Genomic DNA, 20410 nt, shown 5'->3' on the forward strand with positions numbered 1-20410 from the left:
TATTTTCATAGTAACTCCATAGATCTATCAAATTATTTGGTAGAATATTTTTTATTTAAAAAATAGGAAAATATCTAAAAATTTAAATTAGATAATTTCACTAATAAATTAAAATTTCTGTCTAATTGTTGTTTCAATAATAAATTTATTTATGTAGGAAAATCTCATACAATGTATCTTTTAAATATTTTTATAAAACATTCCAATCATTTTTGGTTTATAGGAGTCTAAGATTATTATTATTTAAATATATTATTATGTGGCTGGTAAGAAATTGGTTTCAGATAGCTTCAGCTTCTAATTCTAATTTTGCTGGATGTTATATAAACTTAATGCAAGTTAAACAATCTCTTCCAAAAGATATTATAATCCTGATTTAAATAATATTATATGAAAATCTTATATTTTATGAATAATGTGGCAAACATTGTAATTTCATAAATTACCTATGTGTATCTATACATATTTCTTACATTTCTCTTAGATATTTATACTTGTTATTTTAAGAACCATGTAAAATATTGGCTATTATCCAATTCTTTCCTATAAAACTCTGCATTCGTTTTCCCTAATAGGACCAGCATTCATTTTTGTTACTTTTATTTATATTATATTTTTATATTTCATTTAAAGGTACAATTGGTTAAACAAGATAACAAGAAAAGAAAATGACATGTGAGGAAAAGATTTTTGGTGTATTGCTAACCAACTTGAAATGTAGACTCATTCCTACAGGCAAATAAGTATGGATGCTTAGTCATATTTAAATATAATTGAATTATCTGTGCACTAAAGAAACTGAAACTACCCCCTTATAAATCCTTTCCTGTACTATCTCCATCACAGACTTGATCTGGCAGCAGCTACACTGTTCCATGGCTTTCCTGGAGGACGGAAACTACACTACAGTGACAGGATTCATTTTATTGGGATTAACAGATGACCCAGTCCTCAGAATTGTCCTCTTTGTCATCATCCTGTGCATCTACCTGGTGACTGTGTCTGGGAACCTCAGCACCATCCTTCTCATCAGAGTCTCTTCCCAGCTCCATCACCCCATGTACTTTTTTCTCAGCCACTTGGCTTCTGCTGACATAGGCTATTCATCTTCTGTCACACCCAATATGCTTGTCAACTTCCTGGTGGAGAGAAACACCATCTCCTATCTTGGATGTGGCATCCAGCTTGGCTCAGCTGTTTTCTTTGGGACAGTTGAATGTTTCCTTCTGGCTGCCATGGCTTATGACCGATTTATAGCAATCTGTAGCCCACTGCTTTATTCAAACAAAATGTCCACACAGGTTTGTGTCCAGCTGCTTGTAGGATCTTATATAGGGGGTTTTCTTAATGCCTCCTCCTTCACACTTTCCTTCTTTTCTCTTGTGTTTTGTGGACCAAATAGAGTCAATCACTTTTTCTGCGATTTTGCCCCATTAGTAAAACTATCTTGTTCTGATGTCAGTGTCCCTGCAGTTGTTCCCTCATTCACAGCTGGCTCCATCATCATGGTGACCATATTTGTAATAGCTGTCTCCTACATCTACATCCTTATCACCATCCTGAAGATGCGCTCCACTGAGGGCCGACAGAAGGCATTCTCTACCTGCACCTCCCACCTCACTGCAGTCACTCTCTTCTATGGGACCATCACATTCATTTATGTGATGCCCAAGTCCAGCTACTCCACAGACCAGAACAAGGTCGTATCTGTGTTCTACATGGTGGTGGTCCCCATGTTGAACCCCCTCATCTATAGCCTCAGAAATAAAGAGATTAAGGGTGCTCTGAAGAGACAGTTGGGTAAAAATACATTTTCTTAGAGACCTCTGCTATTTAGAAAGATTTGATTTAGTAATAAATTTCTCATAAGATTAAAGGGAAGGCTCTAACTAAAAAAGATTGATGACAGTGTTAGCATGTGACAAGCTCTTCAATAAATATTGGTGATCTTATTATATATGGAAAACTGGAAATTTCATAAAGTCAAATTAAGTTTTTTAAATTAAGGAAATAAATCCAATCACACAAATATATATTGCTAAACATAATTTTGATGTTACATTAATACTTTTTAAAGTTATTCATTATGAAACATGTTACAGACAGGATCTTTATTTGTTGTTGTTAGGTTTCTTTAGACAGGGATCTCTATATTACAGTCCTGGTAGAACAGGCTGACCTTGACCTAACAGATCTGTTTCTCTCTGCCTCCAAAGTAATTTGATTAAAGGCAAGCACTACCACCACCTGGCTTAGATTGGATATTAAATTTCCCCCAAATCTCATGTCATTTGCAAAAGTCTACTGCCTATTGTAATGCTCTTGGACAATGCAAGAAAATTTAGAAATTGAGCCTACTTTTATAATTACTTTACTTGAGGCATGTCAAAAAAATAAATAAAAGTGACTCAGAAATTTGCTTATTGTTCCTTTTGGCCAGGAGGTAAGTGGCTTTGTTCAACCACACATCCCTACCATGAGGTATAGAAATAGATCATATCAATATACTCATCCTATCAGTGACTGAACTGTAACTCTCTGTGCCAGAAATAATTTTTTGATAAGTTGATTATCTTAGCTATTTGTTTTAGTATGAGAAACCTATATAATACAGACTTCAACCCTTCAAGCTGTGTTTGATTTAATACTGTTATCTTGAGATAAACTCAATAAATACTCCCATCTTATTGAGTGATAAGAAGCAAGAAGAGACTATAAAATTTCTAAAAATATTGTAGAAAAAATGATCTATATGTATCGATGTTCTAGACTCAAAAAACTTCTGATCTGTAGTCTTTATCCCTGGCCATGGCCTTATTGTGGAATATACAGAGAAGAGTTGGGAATCAATTCCTGATTTCTTTGTTAATTTCTCTGTCTAAAACTATATTCTTATGTTTTGAAATTTACATAAATCGTAATATATTGATCATATCCACCCACCACTATCCCCCTCTAACTTCATAGTGTCCCCACTCTATCTTCTCCTGCTCAAATTCATATATTTTAAATATATTTATCTCTTTTATTTTGTGTACTATATTTTTCCTCCTTTCTTTTGTCCAAATACCCTATTTACACCTTGAGTTTTCAAATTCATAGCTACTTTTTTCCATTTTTATTAATACCATCTGAGTACAATTAGTATTGTTGAATTGCACATGGCTGTGTGGACATTTGCTGGGTCAGTATCCTAACAGCAGCCTTATTCCAAAATGAGAGTGAGTGTCTCTCCTCAAGAACCATCACATATCAGTAGCTCCTCTTACTGACTTGGGGGAACAGAGTCTCGTTTTCTTTTATTCATGCTGGACTGTGCATTGGCCTGACCTTGTGCAGGTAACCATATTAATTGTGCAACAGGCATGTTATATTTAGAGATAAGCATTTCATAGTACTGGTATCTATCTGTCAGCTCTTACATTCTTTCCAACATATTTTCTGTGATGTTGTAGGGGGGGTTATAAGGTTGAGAACGGTATAGATGACCCATGTGCTTTGATCAGCTATAGGCCTCTGCATTAACCACTGTCTTCTGGGAAGAAAAGTGGTTTTCTAACTAAGATTGAGAACAATACACACTTCTTTCCTTGTTTTTGGACTCCTGCCAACCTGAACTCATGGACCGCATGTTCCTGCCAAGCTCTGGCCTGGGATGTCTGTGATATTCTATACCAGGCACAAAGTGTGGGATCTTGTGCTGGAAAGAATGAGTTGCTGAGTTTCCAAGAACCAAAACGAGCAAATGAAAATACTTTCCCAGAAGAGTCAAGCTTGTAAGTTTGACCATGAATTTGTGAAGAGGAAATTTTTAGAAAAAAATTGTGGTCAGAGTTACACCCTACTCTGCATGCTCATGTTACCTTGGCTGTCTTTTCTTCGAAGTTGTGATTACCTTCAGTGGGGGCAACCTTCAGATGATGGTGGTTATCACACTCAAACTCTTTTGTGGTCTCTGATTTAGAGCTTCAAAATAAAAGTCTATCTTTGAATATATTTTAGAATTATATTTTGTAATCGGACATGTAAGGCATTAATCTATGCCAATAGTTTTGTGAATGAATAAACACTCAAAATGGATCTTATATTCTACAACTGGATTCCAAGAAAGAACATTAGAAGTTAGAGATGTGAACTATAGTTTGTGTTGAGTAGTGTGAATGAAAAAGACAAAACAAAAACACCCAAAACAAAATTAAGCCAATGAACATAGGAGATTGTTGTGTTAAGGCAGGATGTGTTCAACATAGCCCTAACTGGGAACCCAAGACCCTAGCAAGGACTTCAGAATGTCCTCAAATTCTTCTGGGATGGGTGCTATCTCTGTATAGCTAATTGTGTGAATTCAATACTCACTCATGTGCATGCGATTTACTTTTAAGTTTTCAGTTGCAACAATATCAGCATTGGTCATTTTAATCAATCCAATGGGGCAACACAACTAGAAAAATTAATAAATGTTAGGTTTGATATAAAAATAGGGTTTACAGAATAACAAACCTGAAAATATAAGAGCAGGCAGAACTGTGTATTGATAGAGAGGGTGACCTAACATTCAATTTAATTCTCTCAATAGTAAGGATTTGATAATCAGGAAGATAATCAGGAAGAAAATGCTACCTACATGGTTTAATGTTCTTTGGGATTGGATGGGATAAAAGCCGAAACTAGGTATTGTTCCTGGAAGACAGGCTATTGGTAGACATCACACATGTTCTTAGGAAAAGAGGAAATATAATATACCAAGCCATGCAAAGGTAACAACTACATATCTCTAGCCATGGCCTTTTGTTCAATATGGTCAAAATCCAGTGATTTCTCAGGATAAATTGAGTAAATGAACAACTTTCATTTTCTCAATTACTTCATTTACTTCAACATTCAAGTTGTCCTATCAATCAAGAGAAAGTTATTGACAAGCCAAAAGGAATCCAGGAACACTAAATATGGAAGTTATTGAAAGTAACATATGCAAGAAATAAAACCAGTAACATTTGGTTAATATTGATATGAATCAACACAGGCCATAATATATTATTTTTACTAAAGTGGTCAGAGATACTTGAATGGGATATAGTGATCAAAAATGAAAAAGTAAGTGCCGGCAAAATATAATATCTTCTGGGTGATACGGCCAAATCGTAACATCCAGGACAATATGTCTCTACTAGAGACCAACCACTCTTCCACCACAAGCTCTGAGAATTTTGACATAGCTGAAACACATGACAAAATACTTGAAACAGCTTTTATGTATATGAAAGAATACCTTTAAAAAAGGAAATGAATACATCCCTTAAAGAAATCTATGAAAAACAAGCAGTGGGAGGAAGTAAATAAATAGTTCATGATGCAAAACTCGAAGTTGAATAAATAAAGAAACACAAAACCAAAGGAAATCAGGAAGTATAATTTAGGTACTTGAACAGGAACCTCAGAGAAAAACCTCACCAACAAAGTACCAAATGTCAAAGAGAGAACTTCAGATATTGAAGTCCCAAATAGAAGAAATGATTACCTCCATAAAAATCAAATGTTAAATCTAAGCGTCACACAACATAAATCATCAAGGAAATCTGGGACACTATTTAAAGACCAAACGTAAGAGTAGGTATAGAGGAAAGAGAAGAAACCCAACAAACATTTTCAACAAAATAGTAGAAGAAAATTTCCCAAATGTATAGCATACCAAATAATTGAAACGGGAAAGAAAAGCCTTTCAGCACATAGTAATCAAAGCACTAAACACATAGAATTTAAAGGAGTATTAAAAATTGCAAGGGAAAAAGTCAAAGTAAGTTATAACGCCAGAGCTATTTAATTTACACTCAATTTTTCAATGAAGACTCTAAAAGCCAGAAGGGCCTGAATAGATGATCTAAAGATAGATCACCATCACCATCCTAAAATTCATTATGCCCAGGAAACTGTCAATCACAATTGGGGGTAGAAAATAAGGCATTCCATGCAAAAACCAAATTTAAGCAACATCTATCTACAAATGAAGCTCTACAGAAGGTGCTAGGAAAATTCTAAGAAAAGACAGTAATCACACCAAAGAAAACACAAGAAATAAATAATCACAGGCAAGCAAATCAAAAGAGGATACACCCTCTCTTCCCGCCACCCAGCACATACATCCCACTCCCACATCTTGGCAACAGCAGCAGCAATACCACAAAATGTGAAGCAAAACAGTGCTCATTTATTTTTTCTGTTTTTATTATTAGTTTTTAAAATTTACTTTACATTTGGATTGCAGGCCCCCCTACATCCTTTCCTCCATGTTCTTGTGGGGCATTGGGCTATGCAAAGACAATCTGGTCTCCAGTCTAGCTGAGATGCTGAACCCCAGGACCAGGTGGTGATAATTCATCTACATAAGATGGAAGGAGTTCTCTCATGTCTCCTGGAACCCTGACTCCTGTTGAAGTTACTGCCTCTCACAGCCCCCATAAGAGAAGCATGGTTAGAAGTCATGTAGGGAATGTCTCAAGCTTCTGACCTTCAGGCTAAACTCCTCCCCAGTTACCTAGCAACAGAAAAGATAGCACCATACTTTAAAAGGGGCTGTTTGGTCCCTCCTTGCTTTCTCTCACCCCTCTCACTCTCACTCCTTTGTTCTCTTGCTCTTACCTTCCTCTCCTCTCACTCTCTCCCTCTTACTCTCATTCTCTCTAGCCTTCCCCCCTCTCCCTTCTCTCTTTTCCCCTGCATTTCTACAATAAAGCTCTAAAACCATAGATTGTTTCTGTTCTGCTGCTCTCAGTCTTGCCTGTGTGGGAACCTCTCTTCCCTATGCCCTCTGTCTCATAACCCGGGGACTACAGGGTGTAACCCTGGGGCACATTTTGGTTTCAGGGGCTGCCTCTTGTCCACCCACCCCCATTGAGTGGGTCAGAGGCTTGGATGCCCACTCAGGGCTGAGTGGAAAGCGTCTGGCAGCCCTCCCGTGTCTGCCTGTCCAGAGTATAGGTGGAGCTCTGCCAGACGTGGGCTATCCTCCCTCCCCCTTCTTCCCCAGGCCCCCTTTTAGTTACCACATGTTCTACCCTTATGAGCTACTTCTGCTATTATCTCCTCCACTTTTCTTTCAAGAATGGGAAGGTCCCATTTGCTCTAACCTGCCCTGGCCCATTAAATCTCAGTAGCAGTTAAGGCAAACTATCTCACTGAGGGTAGACAAGGCAGCCCAGATAGGGTAAGGGATCAAAAGGCACATAACAGAGTGAGAGATAGCCCCTGCTCCAATAATTAGGGCATCCCCATGAATATGGTGCTATACTTGTTACAAATATTTAAAGGGCCTAGGACAAGCCTATACATGTGCTTTAGTTAGAGGAGTCCCATTGAACCAGGTTAATTGACTCTATACGTCTTATTGTTGTGTCCTTGGCCCATCTGGCTCCCTCAATCTTTACCCTTCTCTTCCACAAGACTCCTTAAGTCTGCCTAATGTTTATAGCAGAGTATCATTTACAGTTTCAGGGGTAGACTTTCCCTCATGGGTTGGGTCTCAAGTTGGGCCAGTCGTTGGTTGCCCATTCCCTCAATCTCTGCTTAATCTTTGTCTCTGAAAATCTTGTGGTAGGAAAAATTTTGGGTCAAAGTTTTGTCAGTGTGTTGGTGTCACCCTCTCTTCACTAGAGGTCATGCTTAGCTACAGGAGAAAGCCATTTTTTTGTCTCCATATCCCCATCTTGTAGGAGTTTCAGCTCGAGGCAACTCCTTAGATTCCTTGGTGTTGCACTGTTCCAAGTACACTGCCAGTTCAAAAGATGTCTCCCTACTGGTTTCCCTTGTTTCCTCTATTCCACTCCCTACCTATTTCTCCTCCCCAGTCTGATTCCCAGCCCCTATCACTTTCCCTTTTCCCTCCCAGGTTCCTTCCTCTATCCACTCTAATGTTTATTTTATTTTCCCTTCTGGGATTCAAGCATTCTTCCTTGGGTTATCCTTATACTTAGGTTCTTTGGGTCATCAGATTATAGAAAGGCTGTCCTATACTTTATGACTAATATCCAATTATAAGTACCATGTGTACCTTTCTGGGTTTGGGTTACCTCACTCAGAATGGTATTTTCTAGTTCCATTCATTTGCCTGCAGATTGCATAATGTCATTTTTTTCAATAACAGAGTAAGTAATATCCTACTGTTTAAACCTATCACATTTTACTTATCCATTCTTTTTTGGGGGGACATTCAGGTTGTTTCCCATTTTTAACTCTTAAGAATAAAGCTGCTATGACTTTGAGCTAGTGTCCTTGTGGTATGTGGGAGCTTCTTTTGGGTCTGTGTCCAGGAGTGCTATAGATGGGTCTTGAATTAAAATTTACCTGACCTTTCTGAGACATCAGAATGATTTCCTATGAGGCTGTACAAGTTTACACACACACAAACACTGGAGGGGTATGCCCATTGCTCCACATCCTTGGCAGCATGTGCTGTCCCTTGAGTTTTTGAACATAAATATTATGACATGTGTAAGGTGAAATCTCAGAGTAATTTTGATTTGAATTTCCCTAATGAGTACATATGCTGAATATTTCTTTAAGTGCTTTTAGTTCATTTAAAATTCATCTGTTGAGAATTCTCTATTTAGCTCTTTATCCCTTTTAAAAATTGAGTTCTGTTGGCTGCTATTTGTCCTATTGATGTTGTTCTTTGCCTTACAGAAGCTTTTACACTCCACGAAGTCCTATTTATTCAGTGTAGATCTTAGTGCCTGATCTTTTGGTACTCTGTTAAAGACATCTCTTGTGCCAATGTGGTATAGGCACTTCCCCACTTTCTATTCTATTAGATTTAATGTACTGGTTTTATGTTGAGTTTCTTTATCCACTTGGACTTGAGTTTTGTGAGAGTAATAGACACGAATCTATTTGCATTCTTCTACAAGCAGGCAACCATTTACACCAGCACCATATGTTGAAGGTGTTTTCTTCATCCTAAGATTTAGATTGTTTATCAAAAATCAAGTGTCTGTAGGTGTGTGAGTTTAAATCTGTGTCATTTATTCTATTCCATTGATCAACTTGCCTATTTTTATACCAACACCATGAGGTTTTTAATACTATTACTTCTGTAATATAGCTTGAAATAAGGGATAGTGATACCCCTAGAAGTTCTCTTAATGTACAGGATTGTTATAACTCTCAAGTTTTGTTTTTGTTTTTGTTTTTGTTTTTGTTTTTATGTCCTGGCTGGAGCAGTCTTTCAGGTGGGACTATTTGATCTAGCTACCTTTGAAGTGATCCAGCATGTAATACATTAGCTACCCTATGTAGGTCAAGTGCATTGTGCCACCAGACAGGCATAAGAATTATTAAGGTTGAGTGAACTCAAACATTGGGAATCTCAGAGATTTGAGAACTGCAGATGTAGGGCCACTTCCTACCTGTCTCTGTACTTGCTCTGAAACACATAATTTCAGAGGACTGTGGGAAATCTGTCACATAACATAGCACTGGAATCCTTCCCCATGCAAATGGAGCATCACTAACATCTCAAACTCAGCCAATAGAAAATCCCCCCAAAATTCCATCCTGCTCCCCAAGGTTCATATAGTCCCCACCCACTGAAGATCATCTGAGAGTGGCTGATCTTGCTGAGCTGTAACATTTGTGGAAGAGTTCTCTCTGTAGGAGTATTCACTTACGGACCTTGGACCAACCTGGGAGAGGCTCACAGCATCAGTTGACTTCAGAGGCTCAAATCAGAGCCAGTGGCAGCTCATGCCATCACCATGACTCCCACTGCCCCTGGCACCACTGCAGTTACAGCTATTGAGATACCCAGGATCCCAGCCACTTGCCCTGGGAAACAAACCTCTTTGGCAAAACACCCAAACCTCTTTATTTTTATTCCAAGAGCTATAACACTGTTGAACAGATTGGAGTCCTGTAAAACCTATTTATCCCACATTCCCTTTCACCCTCCTTGGTCTGGTGTACAGAGACATCTGACACCCAGAGAGAAGCAGGTAGACTGTGAGGCTACAAGCAGGTACAAGTCTATGAGGCTGGATCACCTGGGAAAGTTGTCTTGCTTTCATTGGTGTCTGGTTGTTTTGTTCTGAAAACACATAAACTTTTAAAGGTAATATACATTCTGCATTAACACATGTATGGACTGTGGGGTGTGGACAAATTGACTAAAGATATTCTGTGCTCTATGTTTGGGCAGGTGAAAGGTATTAAACTTTAAAAATCTGTTTGGATTGTATAATCAAATGGTATAATAATCACTCTGGCATATGGGAGGATGGCATGTAATAATAAGTCATGAGAACTTTGTTGACAATATTATTTATTGGCTACTGCAGAGACATTCATATCTCAGCCAGTCTCAGAGCTGATCTCATGTAGAGGGATCACATTTCCAACATCTGTTTTATTGTTCTTCTGGGTCTCTTTGTTCATGCCTGCAGCCAGGAATTTTAGGTGGTCTCCCATGGTCAAATCAAATCTTAATTAATTTTAAAGGAATACGTAGCTTTTTGCTTCCTGCTGAAACAAAGGTATTACCTCTCCCCACATGCAACACTTTTCCTGACTTCCATTCTGAACTTAATATATCCATATAATATATAAGCTAGTTTAATTCAGCAATCTTTTCTAAAACCCAGTGTGTTTCAGCAGCTGTACTATCTGTCTCATTGATATTTCAAAATTTTAAAGATAATAAAGCATTAATTAATCTATCTTTGGGAGATTTCATATCCCCTTCTGTTTTAGAAAAATTTACTTTAAAGTCCTGTTAGATCTTTCAACAACTGCTTGACCCATAGACCATCTTTAGTGTCAGAATTTTCATGTATTTATGTAATATGCTAATTACTCCAACAAGATAATAACAATTTCAACTAAGATCTATATATTACAAATCCTGTCAGTGTATGTTTTCTTCTAGTTGCTGAAAAGACTACTCAATGGGGATGGTAAGCCAGTCTTACCAGTCTAAACACTGAAGAAGGATATGTAAGATGGAATATTTGGCTCGGTAGAGAAGTTGGATATAGTGTTAACATTCTTTCTTCTCTCTCTCTTTGTCTCTCTCTCTTTGTCTCTTCCCTCCCTCTCATCTCTTTCTGTCTTTCTCTTTTCCTTTTATTGAAAATTGATTTTTCTCATACTATAATCAATATGTCCTGATTATAGTTTCCCACCCTTCTACTCCCCCCAGTTTCCCTCTACCTCCCCCATGAATCCAGTCCTCTTCTGAATTTATAACTTTCAAAATGCCGCATAATCCATTGAGTTATTTTAATTTAGGTGCACATATAATAATGTTTCCATTTAAAAATTTACCCACTAGTTAGTATTATTAGTAAAATATTTTCCATGTTTCTGAGTAAACACCACAAAAGAAATACTGCATTAAACACATGAAATATCCACTCAGTAGTGACAAAAAATATACAAGGAGACATAAATTGAGCAAAGAAAGAGTATAAAGATGTTGTTCACTGGAACGAGGTTTTAGGAAACTGAAAATTCCACACAAAGTATGTTTTACACTAAAAGGATTCATGCAGGATAATAAATTAGTTAGATATGTTTAGATAATTGTGAACAACTATCATTCCAGGAAACAAACTCTAGTCTCCAGGAGACAGACATAACATAAATAAGTTTTGTGGAGACATAGAAAACAAGGAAACTACAGATTGAAAAGTACTAGGAAATAGAATGTTTTATTAGTATGAATCAATCAAAGAGGAGGGGCTGTCATGACTTGCATAGCCAAGATATTTTGAATGGTTGCTATGCTCTATAATAATCTCCTTTTTTTTTATTAAGTCCTTGTAGATGCCAGTTTATTGATCTCCAACCTAGGGTATTATTTCTAAATTTTAGGTGTTTATGAAATAAGGAGATTTAAAATAAGTTTACTAAGCCATTATTTTTAACAAAAAGAAAGAGAATAGAAAATATGAAAATTCATTACACTTGATGGATTTGTACGTAAGTGTGAATTTTTTCCCCCCAGGTAGAGTAGGGAAACAGAGGCTAATGCACATAATAGTAAAATCTGTTACTAATACTATGAGCATTGGTATCATAGGTCCAGACACTGTCATTTTAATACTGAATAAAGGAGAGAGATTCCTTATGTTCATATAGACTAGCTCTCTCTAATAGCCTCTTGTTTTATTTTTAAAGGCATTAATTTACTTTTATATTTTATGCATATGAGTGCTTTACAATCAAGGATGTGCCCTATATGCATTTTAGGTTCCTTTAGAAGACAGAAGAATGTGATCAATTCTTTAGACTTGGTATTGTAGATGGTTTTGAGTCACAATGTAGGTTCTGATAACTGAACCCAGATCCTCAGCAAGAGTAGGATATACTCTTATTAACTGACTTAGTTTTAGTTTTTATTTTTCAATTTGTCTAGTCTGCTTTTTAAAATATATTTTAGCCTTCATTGTGTGTGTGTGTGTGTGTGTGCACAACTTATGGGAGTCAGTTCATTTCTTTTTTCATGTAGTTTCCCTAGGATCAAAGTCAATTTATTAGGCTTTATGATATTGACTTCTCACTGAGCCTCTGCTTTTTATCTTAATAATACTCAGGTTGGGAGCTGTATACAAATCTCTCTCTTGTTCTTAGTCTTTATCACTTGACAAACATCTCAAAGTATCTGGTACAATTTAATGATAGTCTGACTATATAATACGTTAGAACTTTAGTCATGTCAACCCCAAATTCTTGAACATAAAGATTAGCTTCTTCAAAAACAGCAAATCCACATCTCTGAGGTCACAGTATTCAAGTATTTTCTGTATTTTATATTACATATTAGCTAAGGTTAGATTATTGAGAAATAAGTTAATGACCAGCAAGAAACATATTAATGAAGATTTATAGCTCATTCTTGACTTGTTTGAGGATAGTTTAGGAATAAGACAATGAGAAGATATAAAAAATGAGTGGTATTTGCTCTTACAACTTAAAATTCTTTCTGAAATATTGTGTCAGATTGGAATTGTTTTATAAATAATTACAGAATAACCACTGGACCATTCTTTCCATATAGAAGTACTTGTTGAATATTTATTATATCCTAGAAAAAAATAAATACCAAAGGAATGTTACCAAATGAAAAATCAACCTTTTAAAACTTAGAACAGTGTAGAAAAGAACAAACAGAAGTGAAATTAGTGATGCAAGTTGCCATTGTGGGAATGGGTTATAGTAGTTTATGTAAGGTAGCAATAAAATCTCCATGGGGCAAGTGATATCAGAGCCAGAAAATGAGAAGAGCTTTTAAGAATAGAGAGTAAAATGTAACTAGATGGAAAACATCAAGTGCACTCATCCTTATAATCTCAATAAAGAAAAAGTCAGAGCAATTCAAGCAAGGGATCATGAAATGTAGAAAAGTGTTAGAATTCTATTCTGAATGGGATGGAAGGTATTAAAATATTTCAATAGGAGTAACATATTATGAAAATGTTTTAAATATCATGTGTTTTACAAACAGCTTGTCTCATGAACCCCACAAGGTATAATAACTACCAGCTTGTTAAGACATGCCTACTCTTACTATTTACAGGAGCCACATAGGAGAAGCCAAAAACTAGCAGTTGATCTTCCTGAACTGTTTTCTCCATAGATTATAAGGCTATTACAGATTTGTTCTTTTAGGTAAGTCTGAGCAAATTACATTTGAGGAAATATTCCTCCTATTAACATACTTTTCATATATATATATATTCATATATATATTCATTCCTTAGGTAGTAGCTCACCCTTTTGAGCAGATTTCTGCAGAATAATGAAGCTGTACTGTTTTATACTGATGCTATATAGACAAATAAATAACTTCTTAATTCTTAATTATGACTCTATAAGAATTTCAAAAATTATATTAGTAATTTTTTATAGTGGGACTGTCATTAAGCTCTCTCTGCTAATCAAAATTGCAATGAGAACTCTGACAGTCTTCAGGTGTCATGAGTTATTTGTGTCTGAGATAGAATCAGGGATTTACAACCTAGAGCACATTCCAAGAGGTTGTAAAACAATCACAGGCCATAAGAGAACTAACAATTTAATGTAGGTACAAGGACAGAATATAAAAAAGTGACTGAGTTTATCAATATGAAATTTCAATGACAACTTGGTTATACTCTTTAGCTCTCCATAAGCCTGAAGAGCTAGTGACAGATTATGAACATTTAGCCAGGTAATTACTCTTAGTGAATACGTATGTAAACATTTCTGTTGTAAACTTCTTATTCAATTTATTATTTGAATTTATGTGTAAACTCGTGGTGAACTTTTTACCATGCGATCATGTATTCTGTAATATGTATACATGCTGAGAACAAAGATATCTCAGAGAACATTTTAGAGAGAAAGAGAAGATTCTTTTAGAAAGAATTTTTGGGGGGACTTTTTAGAGAGCACAGATATCAAAGACTGTTTTAGATATAGAACTTAAAAATAAAGATTAAAATCACTTTTCAAAGTATTCTCTTTTTTTTTCTGTGACTTTCACTAGAGTTAGAACCAGCCAACTTTCTGCAGAGAAGGGGTATCGAGTACTTTATTTAATACTGTGATGTTAGGCTAAAGGTATTACTTGTCTAAGCCAGTAGTTTTTAACCCTCAGAATGAACAAGAAAGGTTATAGGACTTTTGGAAGTTATTAGCAAGCATTCAGTATAGTTAGACAGCTAGAAGGTCTGAGACCATCAATATTTAAAGCTACACCTATGTCTGACTCTGTGTCCCATTTCAACCTATTCCTGGCTGGGCAGGCTCACAGTATGCTATATACTGACACAAATCTTATAGGAGTAACCATTTTCTGACTGAATCTAATGCTAGTTCCATAATGTGAAATCCATGCTTAATACCACCCTCAGGGACAAACTTGTGCTATAAAGTTTAAATGCCCTATTAAAGAATCTACCAAAATTTTATTATGAAATGGAAATAGTGTTAAAACACTTTGAAATGACTTGTCATTATACCAGTAGATTAGCATATTTCTCAAGCATTATAAGAGAATTGTTGTTTTGCTCACCAATATGAAGATAATTAGAGATTGTTGAAGCTTTAAATGGGGCACTCATTTTACTCCCTTCTATTCTACAAGCAAAGAAGTCATTGTCAAAGAGTAGATAGAGATTTCAAGAGACAGAGGTAGGAATGATTTCAAAGACACTTTTCAATGACTACAAAGAAACCGTTTAAATAGGCACAACAGAATGGTTGCAGATATGAACTCATGGGAGCTGTGTCAGTGTGTCTGAGCTCAAACCATACAAAAGCCCAACATGGAATTAGAAGGAGAAATTGACAACTGATACTTGCCAGGAGAAGGAGACTCAATTGTTTTTAAGGAATTGTCTTTGCCTGTATACCAAAGTCTATAAAGGCAGCACAAGTATTATATGACAAAGAAAACATGGAGTTGAAACAGGGAACTATAGGATTAAGATGAGTTAAGGAGAGGGGGAAAATTCTCTAAGACAGATTTTAAAATACAAAAATGGGAAATGCAATAAAAATAGTTACATATCCTGGGAGGAAAATGAGATGAGAAAAGAGTAGTAAAAATACTAATGAGCAAACTTGAGATGGTAGTCATATGGGGCTTGCATGATTTTTAGTATTACTTTAAATTTATAAATCAAAAGATTACTTTAAGAAAGTGTTTTCTTACCAAGATGTCTTCTCAGAGCATCCTTAATCTCATTATTTCTGAGGCTGTAGATGAGGGGATTCAACATGGGGATGACCACCATGTAGAACACAGACACCACCTTGTTCTGGTTAGTAGAGAAGCTGGACTTGGGCATCACATAAATAAATGTGATTGTCCCATAGAACAGAGTGACTGCTGTGAGATGGGAGGTGCATGTGGAGAAGGCCTTCTGTCGCCCCTCCGTGGAACGCATCTTTAGGATGGTGATAAGGATGTAGGAATAGGAGATGACTATGATAAACACTGTTAGCATAGTAACTGAGCCAGCAGAAAATGAAACAAGAACTACGGAGATACTGATATCAGAACAGGACAGCTCAGCTAAAGGAGCAAAATCACAGAAAAAATGTTCAACTCTATTTGAGCCACAGAATAGAAAAGAAAAAAAGGAAACCATAGCAAAGGAAGCATTGAGAAGACCTCCTATATAGGATCCCACAACCAACTGGACACAGACTTGTGTGGACATTTTTGTGGAATAAAGTAGTGGGTTGTAGATTGCCATGAAGCGATCATAAGCCATGGTAGCCAAAAGGAAACATTCAACTGACCCAAAGATATCACCAAAGCTGAGCTGTATGCCACATCCAAGGTAGGAGGTGGTGTTTCTCTCCACCAGGAAGTTAACAAGCATATTGGGTGTAACAGAAGATGAAATGCCTATGTCTACAGAAGCCAAGTGGCTGAGAAAAAAGTACATGGGATGATGGAACTGGGAAGAGACTCTGATGAGAAGGATGGTGCAGAGGTTCCCAGACACAGTTACCAGGTAGATGCACAGGATGATGCTGAAGAGGACGACTCTAAGAACTGGGTCATCTGTTAAGCCTAACAAAAGGAACTCTGTTACTGTAGTGTGGTTTCCATCCTCCTGGAAAGCCATGGGATAGTGTAGTTGCTGCCAGATCAAGGCTGTGATGAAGAAAGTACAGAAATAGATTAATAAGTAGGTCTCTTCTTTTCATTTAATACTGACAACAGGAGCATTAATATCATATTATTTAAAATTGCATCAATAATGTATGTTTTACTGAGATTGGCATTGTTTGTTCATTTATGTGTCTGTTGCCTGGATGTTATATGTGTACACTTTTGACGATCATGTTAGCTTTAGGGCTTACCAATGGATGGATAAGTAAGGAATCTTTGAAAACTCTAGGTAGCTGGGAAGAGTGGAAGAAGGAGGAGAAACTATGACTGAGAAATATTGTATGAGAGAAAAAAATCTATTTTCAATAAATAAAAACAGAATCTTAGTTTTATACACAATCACTCTGAATAATTTGCCTATGTAAGTATGAGGTGTTTATGTTTCTTTTGTTACATATTTTTCTGATTGCATCTGATTTCTGTTTATACAATGCTTGGGAATATAGTGCATTTTCTAAGAAAAAAATGTCTACATTTACCAGAGGGGGGGGTGGTCTTACTTCTTGAAATAAGAATTCATTTCAAAGTAAGAAGTCCAAAGTTTTTATGAATTTATAGGTGCAAAGTTGTCTCCATTGTCTTTGTCACTGAATATAAGTCCCTGCTGAGGCTCTGGAATCCAGTGTGAATTCAAAGCATCAGGGATCATTACCTCATTCCCAGTGAGTGCTGAGCAGTTCATTTCACAAAAACACAATTAATTTTCAAGGAGTCTCTCAATCTCATGCAATATTTTGTTTTCTTCTTTATGTGAGTATTGATGTACTTGGTAATCATGAAAGGTACAGAATAACTAGTTATCTTAGGTAATTGTTCAAGTTGATATTTGATTCAGGTTAATTCAAACTAAAAGATATTAAATGAAGTAAACTATTTTGACTTTTTTTATTCACATACATGGATATTTCTTTTAGTATTTTAGTGGTTGCTCTAACATATTATTTTAGATAGGTTCATGGTGAATATAGGGGTGGATGAGATACAAAGTTGAATAGCTATTTGAGTCAAACACAATTTTTATAGGCAAGAGTATAAAATGTAATGTTAACTAGAATATAGTCCAAGAAAGGTATGGATGATTTCCAAGTAATGAGTAACATTTATAATTCATACCCTCAAGTAAGTGACATGTGGTAAAAGCTTATGTCGTATAAGGCAGGATAGAAGGCACATTGATTTTCAACCTAAAGAGTCATCTCTATTACTAATCTTTCAATAAGTTCTACACTGCTCCCTTGATATTTTCTTGATAAACGTGTTTGGCCACTGAACATTAATCGACTTTCATTCAAAGTGTCTCATGTCCCTGCTGGCAGAGGAGAGACAGGATCATCACTGAAAACTCCATGTCAACTAGCCTGGAGTATAGAGCAGCAAATGACAGAAAAGACCCTGTATCAAAGGGTTGGAAGATCAGTAAAGACAATCATATTGAATTCTGAACTTCATATATGTATTATGGCATGCAGGTAAATCAGCTCACATGGACACATGTGTAACTATGCATACACACATTCAGAAGTAGCAGTCAAAGCTGCTTTCTCTAAGCTATATATTTACCAATTTGTGTAAGTTATCTTTCTCTTTTAAAGATTGTCTTTTGTAATCCATGTTGACTTTGAAATTCCTAGGTAGCTAAGAAAGAGTTTTAATGTCTGATATTCTCTAACCAACTCTCAAGTATTTAACTGACAAGTATCTAACACTCATTTTATGTGGTTTTGAGGATCTAGCAGAGAACTAAAAGTATTCAAGGCAAGGATTATATCAATTGGGTTATTTTTATAAGCTAGTATCTTATCTTAAATTACTAATTTGTTTACACACACACACGCACATACACTCATACATGCAATTTTCTTTGTGCAGAGGTGAGAAGAGGTTGAGATTAAACTACTTTTCTAAATGTATTCATGGGTCACATTGGATACTAGAATGTATAGTGTGGCTAATTGTCACCAAGGAGACTTCACAGACAGCTATGGGAAAATCATTCATTCATCAATTTCTTTCAAAAATATGTGTTGAATATTTATTGTATGCTAGAAATGGGGTGAAAACTTTAGATAGGTAAAGGAAATTTTTTTAGGAAATTTAACATCAGTGGAGGAGTCGCTAGAGAATGAATATCTAACATGGCAAGTAGTATAGAAGACAAATTACATTGCCACATTATTAAGGAGCGATAGATACCATGCCACTGCAGAACCAAGACTGACTTTCACCATCCTGCTATTGAAATCAAGGTAAGGCATGTTGATTCCCTCTGAAGCACAGTTCCTTTGATTTGAGGTCATATGAGCTAGAGAAGCAAGACTTCTGCTTCACAATCTCCTGACAGTTACTGTTGAGATTCAGGAGAAAGCTACACTCTGTGCTCTCATTTATAATTATTTTTTTTATTATATGACACATTTCCAAGTATATTTTTTAAATAAAATATGATTACATCACTTCCCTCTCTTCTCTCTCCTCCCTCTGACAACTTCAATGCCCTTCCACTTTTTTCAAACTGACCATCTGTTTTTCTTTTATTTTTGTTGTTAGCTATATTTAAGTGCATAAATATGTATATATAATCTACTGATTTTACTTAGTGGAGCTTCTGTATATATAATTTCAACTGACAACTTTGATTTGGATAACAAATTAGGGGACTTGATCCTTGGAGAGATTATTTCTCTCTCCACCAGCAGCCTGATCATCAGGAGGCAAATTATACCTGATAGTAGCATAACCAGATATCAGGTTATATATCTTAGAAGAGAGCTTCCTACTGCTCCTTTGCTAGATCAGCATAACTTCTAATTTTCCAAAATAAAAACCTTGGGAATGGAAACCTTTGTCTGGGGTTGTTATTTTGATGAATGGTTGACCTCTTCATGCTGGTAATTTCTCCAGCATAAATGCTCTTTCCCTGTGCATACTATATTTGTTTCTGGGCTCTTCTTTCAGTGATTCTTGGACTCTAATATTTGGGGGTTCATCCAGTGGGATTGCTGAGGAACCCCAACATGATAGTAGAACATTTTTAGGGGTCCAATTGTTTCTGCAAATCAGTGAGTTGTGGCCCTCTGTGTTTTCACCTCTTGTCCTGTCTTTCTTGGAGTCTGCTCTGTTCAGTGTAGGGTGAGCTTTTTACTTCTCCTTCTCTGTTTCTTTGACTGACACAACCTTCGGGCTACCAGAGGCAGGGCAGCCATGCCATAGACTTCCTCCTGGCCAATTGGTTCCAGGGACACTTCTGAACTCCCTATATTAGTCATGAAAAGCTCCCATTTGTATGATTTGCACCAGATTTTGTTAGACGCTGAAAGGATGGACAGTTGTAGTAGGCCCTACCCAAGAGCAGGAGAAGCTACCATTTCCCGAGCCATCCCAGTGGCAGTGGAAGCCAGAGAACTCAGGCCAAACCCAGGGTTTGGTGGAGTCTAGTGAGTTTTTCCTGATAGACTGACCAATTGCAGAGGAGAGGCTGCCATCAGTCTCATTTGGTTTTCTTTTAAAACACCTATAGGCTTATTGTGTGTTTTATGTGCTTGTGGATTATTTGTTCTCCCCTATAACCTCAAGAGACTCCATGCTGCAGCCAGCCAGTGCCTCTTCACTGGACCTAGTCCAATTATACTACAAGGAGTTCAGATGCCTGGCAGAGAATCGAATCTTAACTCTACCTAGTTGTGTAAACTAACCATCTTTTGTAGAGACGAATGGCCAGTAGATCTACCAACTCTGTTTTTTTTAATGTTAACT

General features: G+C 36.5%; 2 protein-coding genes across 2 annotated transcripts; one reads left to right on the forward strand and one right to left on the reverse strand.

The window, feature by feature from the left end:
* Window positions 1-875: 875 nt before the first annotated feature.
* Window positions 876-1820, forward strand: LOC110288564 (olfactory receptor 5P76). The gene has a single exon (XM_021154872.2). The coding sequence runs from the start codon at window positions 876-878 to the stop codon at window positions 1818-1820; it is 945 nt and encodes a 314-aa protein (XP_021010531.2).
* A 13845-nt stretch (window positions 1821-15665) lies between these two features.
* LOC110288565 (olfactory receptor 5P72-like) lies at window positions 15666-16610 on the reverse strand. Its single transcript, XM_021154873.2, has one exon. The coding sequence runs from the start codon at window positions 16608-16610 to the stop codon at window positions 15666-15668; it is 945 nt and encodes a 314-aa protein (XP_021010532.2).
* Window positions 16611-20410: the final 3800 nt, after the last annotated feature.

The sequence above is a fragment of the Mus caroli genome, unplaced genomic scaffold (genome assembly GCF_978045245.1).
Source record: "Mus caroli unplaced genomic scaffold, Mus_caroli_1 scaffold_8, whole genome shotgun sequence".
NCBI lineage: Eukaryota > Metazoa > Chordata > Mammalia > Rodentia > Muridae > Mus > Mus caroli.